This window comes from Nasonia vitripennis, chromosome 1 (genome assembly GCF_009193385.2).
Source record: "Nasonia vitripennis strain AsymCx chromosome 1, Nvit_psr_1.1, whole genome shotgun sequence".
NCBI classification, from domain to species: domain Eukaryota; kingdom Metazoa; phylum Arthropoda; class Insecta; order Hymenoptera; family Pteromalidae; genus Nasonia; species Nasonia vitripennis.
Genome location: NC_045757.1, coordinates 21326724 through 21342176, shown reverse-complemented (window position 1 = coordinate 21342176; position 15453 = coordinate 21326724). Strand labels below are relative to the sequence as shown.

Genomic DNA, 15453 nt, shown 5'->3' with positions numbered 1-15453 from the left:
TCATTCACGTATATTATAAATAGTAACGGTCCTAGTATAGTTCCTTGAACTCCAACAGGAACTCCAATTGTTACGGTTTTATCTTCACTCATACAATTAGGAATTTTTACTCTTTGTTTCCTACTGTCGAGATAGCTGATAAACAAATCTAAAGCAGTCCCTCTTACACCATATCGTTCTAATTTTTTAAGCAGAATTTTGTGGTTTACCGTATCAAAAGCCTTGGATAGGTCTAAAAAAGCAGTTATCAGAGGTTTGCTTTTATCCAAATTGTTGTAAATTAAGTTTGTTATATAATTTAGACAATCCGTGGTGCCTTTATTACTAACAAAACCAAATTGTTTGTCTGATATTATATTATGTATTTCCATAAAATTGTAGAGCCTAATAAAAATTATTCTTTCAAGGATTTTCGCAATGTTTGAAATGAGGCATATCGGCCGGTAGTTAGAAATCAGAGTCTTAACCCCAGCTTTATAAATAGGTATAACTTCAGCCCTCTTTAGGGCTGAAGGCCATACTGATTTCTCAATGCATAAGTTATAGATGTATTCCAATGGTGAAAGAATGTAATCTGCTATAGTTTGAAGGGTAGCTACACTTATATCATCCACTCCACCTGCTTTTTTTTTTCATGGAGCATATTACTTCATATATCTCTATCGCATTCGTAGGTCTGATGAACATTGATTGATTATTATTAATCCCTATATTGAGATAACCACTGTGAGGTTATGTTAGCCCAATAGCTAATTTCAGCAGTTTTATGCTTGAGTACATTTTTTTACAGTTCTTTGCAAATATTAAAAAAAATGTATTTTATTTGGTTAAGAAAAAAAATCCTATTAAAATCTCACTGTTGCTGGCACTGCCGCAGACCAAGTACTTAAAAAAGAGATACGAGAAAAGTGAAGCCGACTATAAAACGAGATTTGATTGGCTGCTTTTTAATGAAAATACAAAATCTATAAAGTATTTACGAATTAAAATAAATTTAATTTTTAGAAAGTTATTTATGATATAAAAGCAAATTGAATAAATAATAAAACAATTAATACATTAATTAATAAATTTTAATTTGATATTAATTGAAACAATATTTCTAAATTGAGAAATTATAACCTCAAAACTTAAGACATGTCCAAAAAGCATACAAATAAAAGCAGTTGCTTGCCCGAAGCGCGAAAAATGTCACTAGTAGAAGAAAATATTAGGTTGAATATATCAAGTAAACAGGCAATCAAACTTTTCTTTAATGTAGTTTTTTTATGATAAGTGAATGATTTTTTGCAATCATGATATGTTTGTCCTAAAAATATGCAGTCGAGTTACGTAGGCTTATGAAAGTGTCAGTGAGTAACATTATAGTGCTTATTCCGCACTAACCTTCCTCCCCCCGAGGAAACTTCAATATCACACATTTATAACCACATAAATTTGGAGATGGAGAGAGGGAGAGTCGAACCACCTCTCTAATAATAGTTAGTATATTAGACGTGCAAGACCAACAACATTTTGCCGTCAATGGTAAATTTGTAAAGATGATTTCATAAATAAGCTTATGGATTTTAATTTTTATAACTAAAAAATTAAATTAAATTAAATCTTGCTATAATTTCAATTTCACTTTTTTCTTAATTCACGCTAAGCTTCTAAGTTCGCTTTTAAGTTCGCTGAATGATTCTCCAAAATCACTAAAATATTACACGTATGTCATATTTTTCTTTTCTAAAATTTGTTCATTCTATCTGATATCTATAAATAAATAAGCTGTAACTTCTTCACAAACAAACTTCAATTGTTTATATATCACACGTACGTATTGATCTATTTTGTTACCTCACTTGTTAAATAACTTTTACCGCAGTCATAATCATTATCTACAGTTGCCACATTTTTTTCTGGTCATTATGTCCTCACAATGTTCTAACTTTATTTGTTTGTTTTTTTGTCTTGGACATTCTTTACGTTTAAACTATTCCGTTTATTTAACATTTTCACTATTACAAATCGAACTTAATTAATTATACTTTGAACTTAAAGTCATAGTATATAGTACATACCATAATTATATTCTAACAATTTTCGAAGGTTTCTTTGTTACATAGTAACCAGTTTTTATCTGTAACAAAATGTAAAGGATAAAAATATCAATTGATTATAAGAAATCGATTATTGGAATAAGAGAAATTCGAGAATACCATAGGAATACTTCCATTTAAAAACATAAGTAATAAATAGCTTATTATCTTACTAGTATTTATTTGATAAATACGAATCGTTTGATGCACTAAGAGGAAACTCCATTTCTTTTTTACGCAATTTTCAAATTTTTGGTTATTCTTTAAAATTGTAAGTATAAAGTATGCTTAATAGTAGAAAACATTATTTCAATTTATTTATTTTCTTAAAAATTATTAATTTTATACTTGTACTCAATTTTGCATTTTATAATTATCATAACAAATAAAACCATTTGTAATTGATTAAATTAATTACTATTATACACATTTTGTATAACGAAGTTATAAGTTTGAAGAATATAAACAATCAAAGTATAAAGACACAATATCGTCGCTCCGTACGAAGACTAGCACAGTTCAAATTTTCAAACGAAAACTTGCACAACTCACGAGTTGCCGCGAAGAGTAGCACAGTTCAGAAATGCGGTCAAAAGTAGCACAACTGGCAACTTTATATTTCTTAAAATGTGAGTATTTTACGTGTTTATTGGGTTATTTGGTTGGTTAAATTCATGAAAACCTTGAACAAAGACAGACAAACCTCAAAGTTTTTAAAAGGTTTTGAACTTTCTAAAAAAAGTAAACAATTTAAAAAATGTTTGTAAAAAACGATTGTACTCGGGGAAACAATTTTAAATTCGGTAAAAAGTTGTAAATTGTGAATATTTAAAAATGTTCATTAGGGACAGTTTTGCAAAAATCGGGGAATTTTTATAGAAATTCGTTGTTTAAAGTTTGAGCTGTGCTAGTCTTTGCGGGAACTTTTGAGTAGTGCTAGTCTAGCATGCGTCAAATGAGTTGTGCCACTTATGACGGGAAATTTGATCAGCGCTACTCTTCGTAGGGAGCGACGATATATATTTTTATTACTAATAAATGTTTTTATGTAACACGCGAACGATTTTCGCGTTTTTCGTACCTATTAATAGGGACTAAAGTGACACTTTTTTGACCGGCGGGCAAAAAAGTTATTTTAGCGGACAATAAAAACCTTTATTGCCCGCATATTCAAACAGCGGGCAATAATGGCCTTTATTGCCCGCTAAAAAGTCTTTATTGCCCGCAAAATTTTTTTTTTGTAACTTTAAAAAAAAAGTTGATTTTGATAATTTTGCATTATTTATTTATTTTATATGATGTTTGAACAAGACGAGAGCACGGTTGTTGTGTCAAAAAATAGTCACATCAGTCCCTCTTAACACGTACGAAAAAACGCGAAAATACGTCCGCGCGTTACATAAAATATGGTGTGCACCAAGGGCTAAGTGGGCTTTTTGGTCTCGTGGATTTTGCAGTACTCGTCTGCGGCTCGTAAACGCCCTCGCCTTCGGCTCGGGCTAACTCGCCTTGACTCGTACTGCAAAGTAAATTATATTACTACTGCGAAAATTATATTATTGAACCAAGTGGATTGGTAAATATAACTAAATCAAGTTTCAATTAAGTAATTAAAGTTTATGTTGATTCTTCATTTTAGGAAAAACGGAAATACTATCGTGAAAGAATCAAAATATGATAGTGAAAGAAAAGTATCAAAGTTTCGTATATTAGCCTCGCAATTGTTTGCAACGTTCGCAGTTAGTTTACTGATGTTCACAACAGGAAATACTATGGTTTTTACTACTATATTTATCGGAGAATTAACAAGAAAGAATGCCGAAGTAAACGTTACTTTAGACGAATTAACATGGTATAGTAAGTACAGTATTAATTATTGTCTCACAATGATATATCTTTTTTACACATCGCACCTAAACTTAGAATTTTGGCATGCAAGTGACTGTGTGCAAAATCAGTTTTGATTCTGCTTATCGTGATTAAAAATAGTGTTTGATTAATACATAAAAGATAATTCTTAACTCTCTTACATAACCAATAATTATTACTTCGGTTTTACAAGATCCAGATGATTTCAGCACCTCTAAATGTTTTAAAAACCATACTGCAATAAAATATTTTTAGATTCGGGTTAAGCGTTCAGTATTCATCTATATCTTATATCAAACCTTACCCTCGCTAGAAATAGGTTATTTCCTTCCTTATCGCACAATAATCTATTTTTCTCTCACTACTAAAAATTAGTCAAAATTTATAAAAAATGATAAAAAATTCTTGAAAATTATTATTAAAATTATTATCCTTGATTTCCCATTTATTTTTTGTGCGCGATAAATGATTATACTCTTGTTTAAAAAGCACACTGTGTAGCAAGAGAGGAAGTGGCCTTTTCACATTTATCTGATTTTTGAATGCTCATATCATACCACTCAAATAGCATCCTTGCTAGATGAAGTTAATTTTTTCCTAGTAAAACTTTTTTAATATTAATTAAAACGTATACACCCTGGTAGCAATGTTAAGGGTTAATAAGCTAAGTTTTAAGACACTTGTGGTTAACGATTTAACTAAATAAGCGATTAACCGTTATAAATGCATAGATATGACGCATTAACTCATGATAAAACGAAACTTTTGCTTGAAATTTGTCAAATGACTGTTACAATCCAAAAATTGTAGAAAAATACGTTACATCGTAAAAAATCCAAATATTTGTAATAAGACATATATACGTTTTAATGCCAAAAAAAGGGAAAAACAATTTTTAACTTAATAATAATACTGATGTGGTATTATAGATACGCATCACTAAAATATTAGCAATATTTTAATTAATTTTTTTACATTAAAATTTGATAAAACTGGCCAATTAAACTTAACTTTTTAACGAATTTCAACCGTTAATTTTCTATCAGGGCAAATAATGAAATACAAAAATTTCAACTAATTGTGTATCACAATGCATTTGCAGGCAGCTATTTTTTTGTAGTACCAGTTGGTTCTATAGTTGGAGGTTTCGTTGCTCAGCGCATAGGCAGTCATTTATTATTTATAGTTACAGCAATTATTTACATCACTATATGGCTTGTATATCATTGGTCAACAACTTCTAAGATGATTTTATGTGCGCAAGTATTAGTCGGTCTAGTAAATGGCATTTCAAGGGCACCTATTTTTTCTTTTATTGCCGAAACTACTCAGCCACATTTGAGAGGAACATTAACGGCTAGTTCTATTTTGTTTCACTTGTCTGGCCAATTTTTTACAATATTGTTAAGTGGATGTGTATATTGGAGAACAATTGCACTAGTCAACCTGATTTTTCCGATGGCTGCGTTGATAATTTGTTCAATTGTACCAAACAGTCCACATTGGCTTGAAAGTAAGCTTTTAAAATAATAACTAATAATAGTACTATAAAATGATAAGATTTAATGGTTTGCTGTTGTTCATGAGGAAGGCATCACGTTATTTTTATCAAACTTCATTATTTCTCAAAAATCCGCCCATTGCTTAATAATTAAAAATTGTTATAGCGCACACAGATACTTCGAATTCATTTATACAATGACTCACAATAAGAGGGATCTTGCTCTAGAAAGGAATTCTGCCATGACTGTTTTTTGGTACCCTAAAGTGAGAAAAATTATTTGTATTTTAATCTTATAGTATTTCATTCTCAAGCTATAGATAATTTTAGTTAAAACATGCGAAAAAGCAGAGACAATTCCAATGATTTTAAGTTCTAAGACATCATTCTTATATGAAGAAAGAATTCCTTTAACAAGAAAAGAATAATCGTTTGAAGTAAAATAAAATCTTTGATTGGCTGTATCTTTTGGAGAGAATGATATTTTGATCTCTAAAACTACCTTAATTAATAAGTAATTTTCCATACTTTAAGTTTATTTTACATAGGATCTTATAGGAGGTATATTTTAAAAGTTACCCACGCTTGAGATGACTCGGTTTTTTTGCAGATTTGACTGCAATTGGCTATAACTCGCGAATAAAGAGACAGAAAATATCTCTCAATATCGCTCAGCAGAATCTTATTCCCAGAGCCTGGTAGCTCTCCTTGTTAGTCATTATTTAAATGCAGCAAAGGTTACGGTTAAAATTCCTCTTCATCTTTATTTCTCTCTTACGATTATAATTTTTATTTGATGAAAATAATTATACATTCTATATCTATGCAATACACTATTCTACTGCATTCATATAAACCCTTAAAATGTTCAATTACATTAATTAATATAGCAGTTATTTTTTAGGCAAAAATCGGATTGATGATGCTCGAAAGTCTCTAGCTTGGTATCGTGGTTGGACAACCCCTGATTCCATTAAATCTGAAATAGAGTCATTGAAAAAATTGAATATGACAGTTAATTCATCAGCGAACGTTCGGAATAATGGAAACTACTATACAATAACCAGACTTAAAAATGTGTTTAAACCAGATTTACATCGTACGTTTTACATTCCTCTTGCCACTTCGTATTACATATTTTTCATCAATACTTTTGGTGGTTCGCACACTGTACAAGTTTTTTCTGCAGTGCTGTTCACACAAGTTAGGTCACCTCTTGAAGTACATAGTGCTACAATTATTTTAAATACATTACGATTCATCGGTGCCACATCTTGTTTATTTACTATTCGTTTACTTGGAAAAAGAAAACTCCTATTTTTTCTGTTATTGGCGGTGGAATTTCTTTTACTTTTGCTGCAGTGTTTAATTACTTGATAAATTCAAATTTTATTGTTTCTGATAAATATTGAGATATTTATCACTTACTAAATAGTGAGATATTTCCATAGTCACATCAATCAGTCGGTATTGGATTAGGTGAAACATTTTATAATTTAATTTTATCTGTTCTAAATAAATCATTTCTCTACCTTACTGAATATATTACAGTATCAGGTATTTTAGCAATTTTCGCTATTACAAATATTATAGGATTCATAATACTTTATTTTATTATTCCTGAAACTGAAGGTAAAACGTTAAATGAGATCGAACAACATTATGCTGGTACACCAAGTTTAAAAGGGAAGCAAAAACAAGGTAAGAAAATAGTGGATGACATCAATCTTAGTTAAATAGTCGCCATCCATGCATTAACATAAAGAAATTCGTGACGAAAAAACTTTGACAATAATACATCAATGCATCATTGTTGCATCATTTTAAACTCTTATTATATCTTACATATATTAAATTCATCCATAATCTATTATATAAAAGCTAGGGTTAGATCAGGCGTGCAAGCGTGCCGATGTCTCAGCTTTTGATTATTACTGAGGTTAAATCAGGCGCGCAAATGCGTTAATCTCTTGGCTTTTGACTTGGATTCATTAATAAATTTTGGTTTAAATCTTCTGATCTGATCTAATACACAAATCAATAAGGATAGAAATTCTCATCTGGCTCGCGACTCATTTATATTTATTTGATTCGAGTATATTGAGATATAGTTCGAGATTTTTTAATAGGATTTGTATACAAGAGATCCTATTAGGAATGTTAACATGGAAGCTCGGCCCAGAGGGCGTCTTGGTTCTCAGCCCCAAACCCGTGTTTAATGTATATCTATATATATGCTCACGGACACGCTCTTGCATGTGTGAGTTAGGTCACGTGATACACACACACAAGAGCGTGTCCGTGAGCATATATATAGGTATACATTTAACATGGATTTGGGGCTGGAAACCAAGACGCCCTCTGGGACGAGCTTGCATGTTAACATTTCTAATTCAAGGATCTCGAATTTCGAACTATATCTCGGTGATCTTGAATCAAACAAGTAAAGAAAGTCGTAAGGTGGAGAACGTCATCGTGATGTGAATTTCTGCTTTTGTTTATTATTTACATAAAACATAACCATTACACGCATTTATTTTATATAATTTTTTTAGAAACTTTTAAAGAAAATTTTTTATTACATAATGAAAGGGCCATTAATTAAAATAAGGAAAATAAAAATAATAAACAAAAACTTAAACCTTGGTGCGCTTGCATGCCAGATCCATTCCTAGTCCATACATTTACGAAAGGATCAGACAGCTATTGGTATGGAATTGAAGGCTTTTATATCTAAATTCAGAGCGTTATCAATATATTTCGTTCGAGGATCAGTCAAAAAGATTATAGAGCCTGTAAATTCAGTACATTAAGCCCCCCCCCCCAAAAAAAAGGACTGCTATTACTGTTTTTTTTTTTTTTTTTTACATGGCATTTGGAACTCGAAAGTTCATCGCCTCATCTACGCAAGCCTTCCACGCTGCCCTATCTTGTGTCAACCCCACCCCACCCAAGATGCGTTGCGCCCAGCTGGCTAACCTGCATTTTTCTAACGGCATACTCTAACGTTAAGTTGAACAGCACCGTAGAGAGCCCATCCCCTTGTTTTAAACCATCGCGTATCATGAAGGGTTCTGATACATTACCGCCTACTCGGACCTTTCCCGTGCTTCCGTTCAGACATATTTGAATTAATCTCACGAGTTTTTTCGGTACGCCGAGAAGTACTAGAATTTGATACATTTTGCTTCGCTTAATAGAGTCGTACGCTTTTTTAAAATCTATAAATAGTTGGTGTATGGTTTCGCAAAATTCCCACTTTTTTTCTAACAATTGTCTTATGGTAAACATTTGATCGCTCGTCGATCTGTTGCGCCGAAATCCGCACTGATAATTTCCTACTATATCTTCCGCGAATGGAGTGAGTCTAGCTTGTATTAGTTTGACAGAACTTTGTAGCACGTTACTAAAAGTGAAATACCCCTATAGTTATTGCAGTCTGTCTTATCCCCCTTTTTAAAAATCGGTATAATGATAGATTCCTTCCAATTTTCGGGTATTGTTTCATTTTTCCAAATGGCACATACTAGTTTATAGATTTTGAAAGTGAGCTCGACGCCCCCATATTTGAGTAACTCAGCTGGTATAGAGTCATTTCCCGCGGCTTTGTTGTTTTTTAGTTTTTTAATCGCGGCCTCTACTTCTTGGTAGCTCGGTTCCTCCACGTGGGGTTCAGCAGTGTGAATTTCGTCCTCTAACTCTTCGCTATTTTCGTGCACGTTTAATAATTTATCGAAATAATTTTTCCACAGCGACAGTAATTCGTTGTCATTTGTTACGAGGTCCCCGTTTTCGTCCTTCATCAATTGCGCTCTACTCCTAAAACCCTTTCTAATAAGATTCTTTTGATACTCCCGCTTCTTATTTCTGTAGATCGCGCTCGTCTGTTTCCTTACGTTAGAATACTCTTCTACGGTCCTATCGCTTCTATTTTGTAAGCTATCTAATTTAGCCTTTTTGCGCCTTTCAAACCAGAGTTCGCACTCTTCGTCAAACCATGGTTTGCTCTTTGGCTTTTTCTTTTTACCCAGTACTTTGTTCGCGGCCTCTTTTACCGTTTTTTCGATGTCCCCCCATAAGCTATTCGGTTCGTCATTCCCCTCCGGCGATGTGTTTGCTTCTTCAAGTGCCTGAAACCTGTTATTAATTTCTATCTGGTCAAGAACATTAGTATGACGTCTTTTTTCAATGAGGAAATGATCAATTTGGTTCTGTGTGGCCCCGTCCGGCGATGTCCACGTTGCCTTGTGTATGTTCTTGTGCTTAAAACACGTAGTTTTAGACGGTACTAAGTATTCTTATTTAATATATAATGAATAATCTATTTACCGTCAAAGTTTAAATACAAATTTTCACGATAATCCGGTACGAAAAAAGTCGATCTTTTTGCGCAGTTTCACATCCATAGCTGATTCCCATTTGTTTCTCGTTTCCATTTCTTTCGTCACCTTCGCATGCACAAAGCCGCAATAAAATTTAAAATAGTTTCTCAAGGCGCCGCTTCCCTCCTGATTCACTCCCCGCACATTCTCCGAACTGCCGCTCGCAGCAATGATCATCGCCAACGAGCGAACGACGCTCATCAGCATCGGTGCGAGGATTCCAGCGACTGCAACAGACAAGCGCTGGCGTTTATTAATAGAGCAACATGTTGCGCTATATGCGGCATTTCCGAATTCAAACATTTGTTCGCACGTGTTAACTAAGCCAGCGCGCATGCGGTCTTCCTTTTGAATGCATTGATTTATGAAGCGCTCTTTTCGGAACTCGCATTAACCTCCCGGTTCTGCCTACAAACTGCAGCGATCGAAGCACTACTCTAAAAAATGTATGTGTCGCTCACACGCAAAATGGTCGAATAAATATTTACTCAAGATGGCCTGTGTTTCATAGGTTGTTTTTTAGTATCTAGCTTATTGCAGTTGGTTAAAAAAATAGCAAATCTTTTTTTCTTTTTTTTAGAAACATGATAGAAGACCAGAACGTTATAAATTCTGGCATGATTAACATGTTTGATGCTCCATAAAAGATCCAGAAAAAATTGAGCTACATTCATTAGTTTTCAAAACAAGTTCTTTGAAATCTAAGCCTTATCTGGTCACAGGTATATTGTTACTAAAATGAAAACGATAAAAATGACGAGAAGTTTTTTTTTTACATGGCATTTTGAACTCGAAAGTTCATCGCCTCATCTACGCAAGCCTTCCACGCTGCCCTATCTTGTGTCAAACCCACCCAAGATGCACCTCTCCGATCGACACCCACCCGTCCTATTTCTACTAGATCCGCTTTTACGTTGTCCTCCCATCTACGTCTAGGTCTACCTAGAGGTCGCGTTACCATCGGCCTGCCCTTCATGACACGCGCTGCCGTACGGTCGTCTCCCATTCTCGCTACGTGCCCTGCCCATCCCAATCTGCGCGATTTTATTATTCTGTTAATATTTGCTGACGCGTACAGATTGTGTAACTCATCATTGTGTAGTCTCCTCCATTCCCCGGTTTCCTCATCTTTCTGCGGCCCGTATATTTTTCGCAAGACTTCATTTTCAAATACCCTAAACCGGTTGTCCGCCTGCTTAGTGAGAGCCAACGTTTCGCACCCGTACAGAACCACCGGCAGTATTATTGTCCTGTATATTCTTATTTTAACGTTTTTAGACAACAGCCTCGACTTAAGTAAATTACTCACGGCGTAGAAGCAAGCATTACCCGAATGGAGTCCCTTATTTATTTCGACATTAATCTCGTTTCTATCATTTATGGTCGTACCCAGATACCTGAATTCGCTAACCTTTTCAAAAGTAAAATTCCCAACTCTGAGATCTTCCTCCCCTCTGCAGATGCCTAGCTTATCCACAATCATGTACTTTGTTTTTGATTCACTCACTTCTAACCCTGTATACTCCACCGCTTTTATGAGGATGTTTGGCAAATCTTACACGACATAATTTTATGCAGCATGATTATTTCAAGTGTTGCTCATCAATTGAACGAAAATTCCAACTCCAAATGTGTGAATTTTTAAATTTTTATTGCAACAGATGGTATATATGTATGCTTAAAATATTCGTATCTATTTTTGTCAAATTTAGCTAACAAAAATATAATATAATAATTGAAATTAATATTATATGGCATTAAATCATATTATATATCATATATAATTATTTTAAGATTTGTCAACGAAATAATGTTTTTGAAAAATGTAAATTTCTTTATTAGCGCACTCCTTATCATGTCATCAATTGTATCTTTCCAGAAAGATTTTTAATTTTGCCGCCTGCTGAGCACTAACATTTTAGAGTGTTTATGTAAATTATGTAATAAGATTTGTGTTCCTGAATTCTTGTACCAGGCGACCAATTATAAATTAAATGCTTTATAACAAAGTCCATCACTTTTTTAAGAGAACTACGTAAACCTTCATGTATGATTAATGTGCAGTTTTTTAACGGTAAAATGTAGTTAAATTCTCTTAAAAAATATTATAGATGTATGATATATGTTAAGAAGTTTATAATACGATTTTTGCTGTTTTCGAAAAATATTGATATTTGATGTCTATATACACGCGCACGCAAAATTTACCTCACTATGAAAAAAGAACTGCATGATAGCGGAGCAAATATTGCTTATAATGTTATCTAACCTAATTTATTAAACATGAGCTCGTAGATAAACTCGCCAACAACATAAAATTCGAGTTCATCCGTTAAGCATTTTAACTGAATAAAGTAAGAGAATCATTCAATACTTCACAGTTTTTCGTACATAGAATGTACGTCTCCAGACATTCAAGCTTGATAATAATCTTGGGAACCCCGGCAGAATTTTTATTTGCCACCGCGGATATATAAATAGTGAATCGCTTTCCGCAAACTCAGTGAATCTCGTGAGTCTGTTGGAGTCATATTTGCACAAGTTCGTACATAAAGCAATCATGAAATTTGACTCGATTATTGCAGTTTCGCTTGTGCTTTGTTTTATTCACGTAAGTAGTCTGAGTTTTAATGTATGTTCACTACTGTATCTAAAATATCAGTAAAAATGAAACACTAAAAGAACTGTCGTAGTTTGTTTTTGTTCTGTAAAAAAGCACATACATACGATTATTGTTATTTCATTCTTTACCTCAAAAATTGATGATCGCGCTGATAATATGACAATAATAATAGAATAGAATAGATAATAATTTATGAAAATGCATTAAAAATACACATCTCTCATAAATGTGCCAAACTGGATTTTTACACACGCCGAATGAACAAATTTTATCTAAAACTAGCGACTTCAGTCGCCCGCCCTATATTTTCTCAATATTTATTTTAGATTTTATAATCCCAGCATACGCAGAGATCGCGTTTGAAACGAACAGACAATCGTCAGAGAAGGAATAAAGTGATTTACCGCGTTGTGTTTAGGATAGAGAATTAGAGTATGATTTTTAATAGTAATTATAATAAGTTTTTAATGCGGCCATTTCCGCTATGTTTTATGTCCCAAATTGAAAAAAAGTTTATTTCTCTACTTGAAAAATACCAATTATTTAGCATTGAGTTTTCTTATTTACTCATATATTCTAAAAAAAACATTATGATCAAACTTTTACTTTTATGTTTGGCTGTTTCAGTAGTCTGTTCGATCGGCCATACACATTACATATTCTATTCGTTTTTGTTTATTAATTGACTGTTTTGACAAATTGAAAAAATATAGCACATCTAAGGTTGCTAGTTTCATTTAAAAAATATAGATATAGAAGTTAAATGTTCAAGCCTATAAAGACCTCAACTTCGCACAGAGGATAATTATCACCAGTGTATTTTACTAGTAAATCTCTTCAAAAAAGTAGAACAGATGTGTTGAAGCCATTAATAAAAGAACACGATTGGTTAACAAACAAATATCCGGTCAGACTATAGTTACAATCTTGAACTTGCAACCTCAAAAAAATTTAGTGCTTAAAGCACGAGTTGGATTTAGTTGGTCTATAAAAAAATCATGATATATTTAAAACAAAAAATAGAAGGAGATAATTTTATAACGCAGCATGCCTTGGCAGACTGGAGGACCGACATCAAGAATGCGAGAGTTCATAAAATGACTGATTTTATTTTTGAAAAAACACAAATTCTTCAGGTATTGTTAAACTAAATAATTCCTTAGGATTTCCATATAGATAATACTAGTTTTACGAAGTCATCTAATAACCGTTTTGATCATTTCATTTTCAGTCCAATGCAATCATAAGAAATACGCCAGGTGCTTTGTCATGTGGAAATTCCGCGACGACTTATCTTGGTCAACAGCTAACACCTTACAGAGCGGAGATCGCCAAGTGTGTGTCATCAGCTACAGATGAAAATGCCGCTAACAAGTGCTGCGATCTCGTTGATTCTAAACTCATCAATCATGTTTCAACTATTTTTAATAACACAAATCGCTGCATTAATAATTCGTGATTATTTTATTGTTTATAGAATCTGATGTCAAAAATGCTGTTGTTATAGCATAAAGCTTGTCCTCTAAAGTTATTTATTATAATATGTATATATAATGTATCATTTTGATATAGGAAAAATGTTATAACTTTTGATGAACGATCTTATGTATTAGTGATAATGCAGAAGGTTACTTTTATAATATTATTTGCATTTTATGTAAATTTGAATTCTGATTGCACGACACAACAGAATAAAATAAAATATTTATGAAATCCGTAACGAATCGCGATATCACAGATGTTTTATTTCGGCTATTGCTACGTATGTGTATTGTGTTTTTGTTACTTTTTTTCTTATTATCAGCAAAGCATGAAAATTTGGAAAATACTTATATAGACACACACATCCATCGGATAGGCTACAGAATGAGGAAAAAACTACTCCCTTGGGAGGAAAAACTTTTTCCTCCCAAGGGAGTAGTTTTTTCCCGCTGCTAAGAAAAACTCGATTTTCCATTCATTTTGCATGCATGAAAGATGGCCGTTTTCGTGCACGTATCATGAAAAAGACTTTTGATGTAGATTATTTAACAAATAATTAAATAAAAATTTTATACGACTTTTTCGATTAGAAGGTGAAGAAATTGAGATGTGATGTAAGAAGAAAAATCAAGATAAATCAGCAAAGAAAAAAACTATTTTTGTAGCGATCATCATTATTACTGAAGTAGTAAAGAATCTAAAAATAAGTTTCAGTGGTAACAATTAGTTTCTACTTTTTAATATTTATACATGCAAATTAGAATGATTACACATTTGACCTGAAAATGTCTAAATCTCATCGCGTGTATGTATTCAACGATATTCATGAAAAGTATCCAGCTACTAAGCGACATTCAAGTGACTCTTGCGACTGTCGATACAACACTATGATATAGTATCTATGTAAATTAGACATTTTTACAAATAATTGATCATTGAAGGTGGGGTTCTACCAAAAATTTTAACTTTTTTATTTCATTGTTATATTTTCTCAAATTTTGCGCTCATATTTTGATATAAAAAAGAGGAAGATAGCAAAAGTTACATTGTTTTTTTGCCCACAAAACAGTTTTCTCCATTTCAAAAATGCCCAGTAATTGAAGTCAAGTACTGAACTTTGTTCGTATTAGATCAATAAAAACATTTGCCATTAATTTGTCTGTAGTCGAAAACTAGTGCGCAAGAGACTTTTGCAAATAACCCATTTATTTAATGTTTTTTGCAATATTTCATTAAATAGTTAATGCAAAATTGCTCAAAATTTAGGTACCTTCCTCTTTTTTATATCAAAATATGAGTGTAAAATTTGAGAAAATATTAAAATCAAATGAAAAGGTTTAGAAAGTCAAAATATTTTATAGAACTCTACCTTAATAATACTAGGAGCTTTACTTAATTTTGTAAGTAAATATATATGTTTACACAAAAGTTCACAGAAAAATTACTCACGATAATATGCTTTGCGAGGAAAAACATTATCTTACTTATTCATTAAAATTATAAGGTAATGTTTAT

General features: G+C 32.5%; 1 protein-coding gene across 4 annotated transcripts; it reads left to right on the top strand.

Moving 5' to 3' along the window:
* Positions 1–12315: 12315 nt before the first annotated feature.
* LOC100115888 lies at positions 12316–14186 on the top strand. 4 transcript variants are annotated; one of them, XM_001599397.5, is made up of 3 exons: positions 12316–12444; positions 13503–13592; positions 13688–14186. In XM_001599397.5, exons 1-3 carry the CDS (start codon positions 12394–12396, stop codon positions 13913–13915), a joined length of 369 nt encoding a protein of 122 aa, XP_001599447.2. In that variant the 5' UTR covers positions 12316–12393; the 3' UTR covers positions 13916–14186. The 4 variants fall into 4 exon arrangements, with proteins under 4 accessions (XP_001599447.2, XP_032452120.1, XP_032452119.1 ...); XM_032596229.1 differs by having other exon boundaries at positions 12326–12444; positions 13087–13592; positions 13688–14176; XM_032596228.1 differs by having other exon boundaries at positions 12326–12444; positions 13084–13592; positions 13688–14176.
* Positions 14187–15453: the final 1267 nt, after the last annotated feature.

Coding starts and splice junctions, on each gene's coding strand:
- LOC100115888 (XM_001599397.5), top strand. CDS start 12,394: ATGAAATTTGACTCGATTATTGCAGTTTCGCTTGTGCTTTGTTTTATT. Junction 12,445..13,502: donor TTGTGCTTTGTTTTATTCAC/GTAAGTAGTCTG, acceptor TTTATAACGCAG/CATGCCTTGGCAGACTGGAG. Junction 13,593..13,687: donor AAAAAACACAAATTCTTCAG/GTATTGTTAAAC, acceptor TTTCATTTTCAG/TCCAATGCAATCATAAGAAA.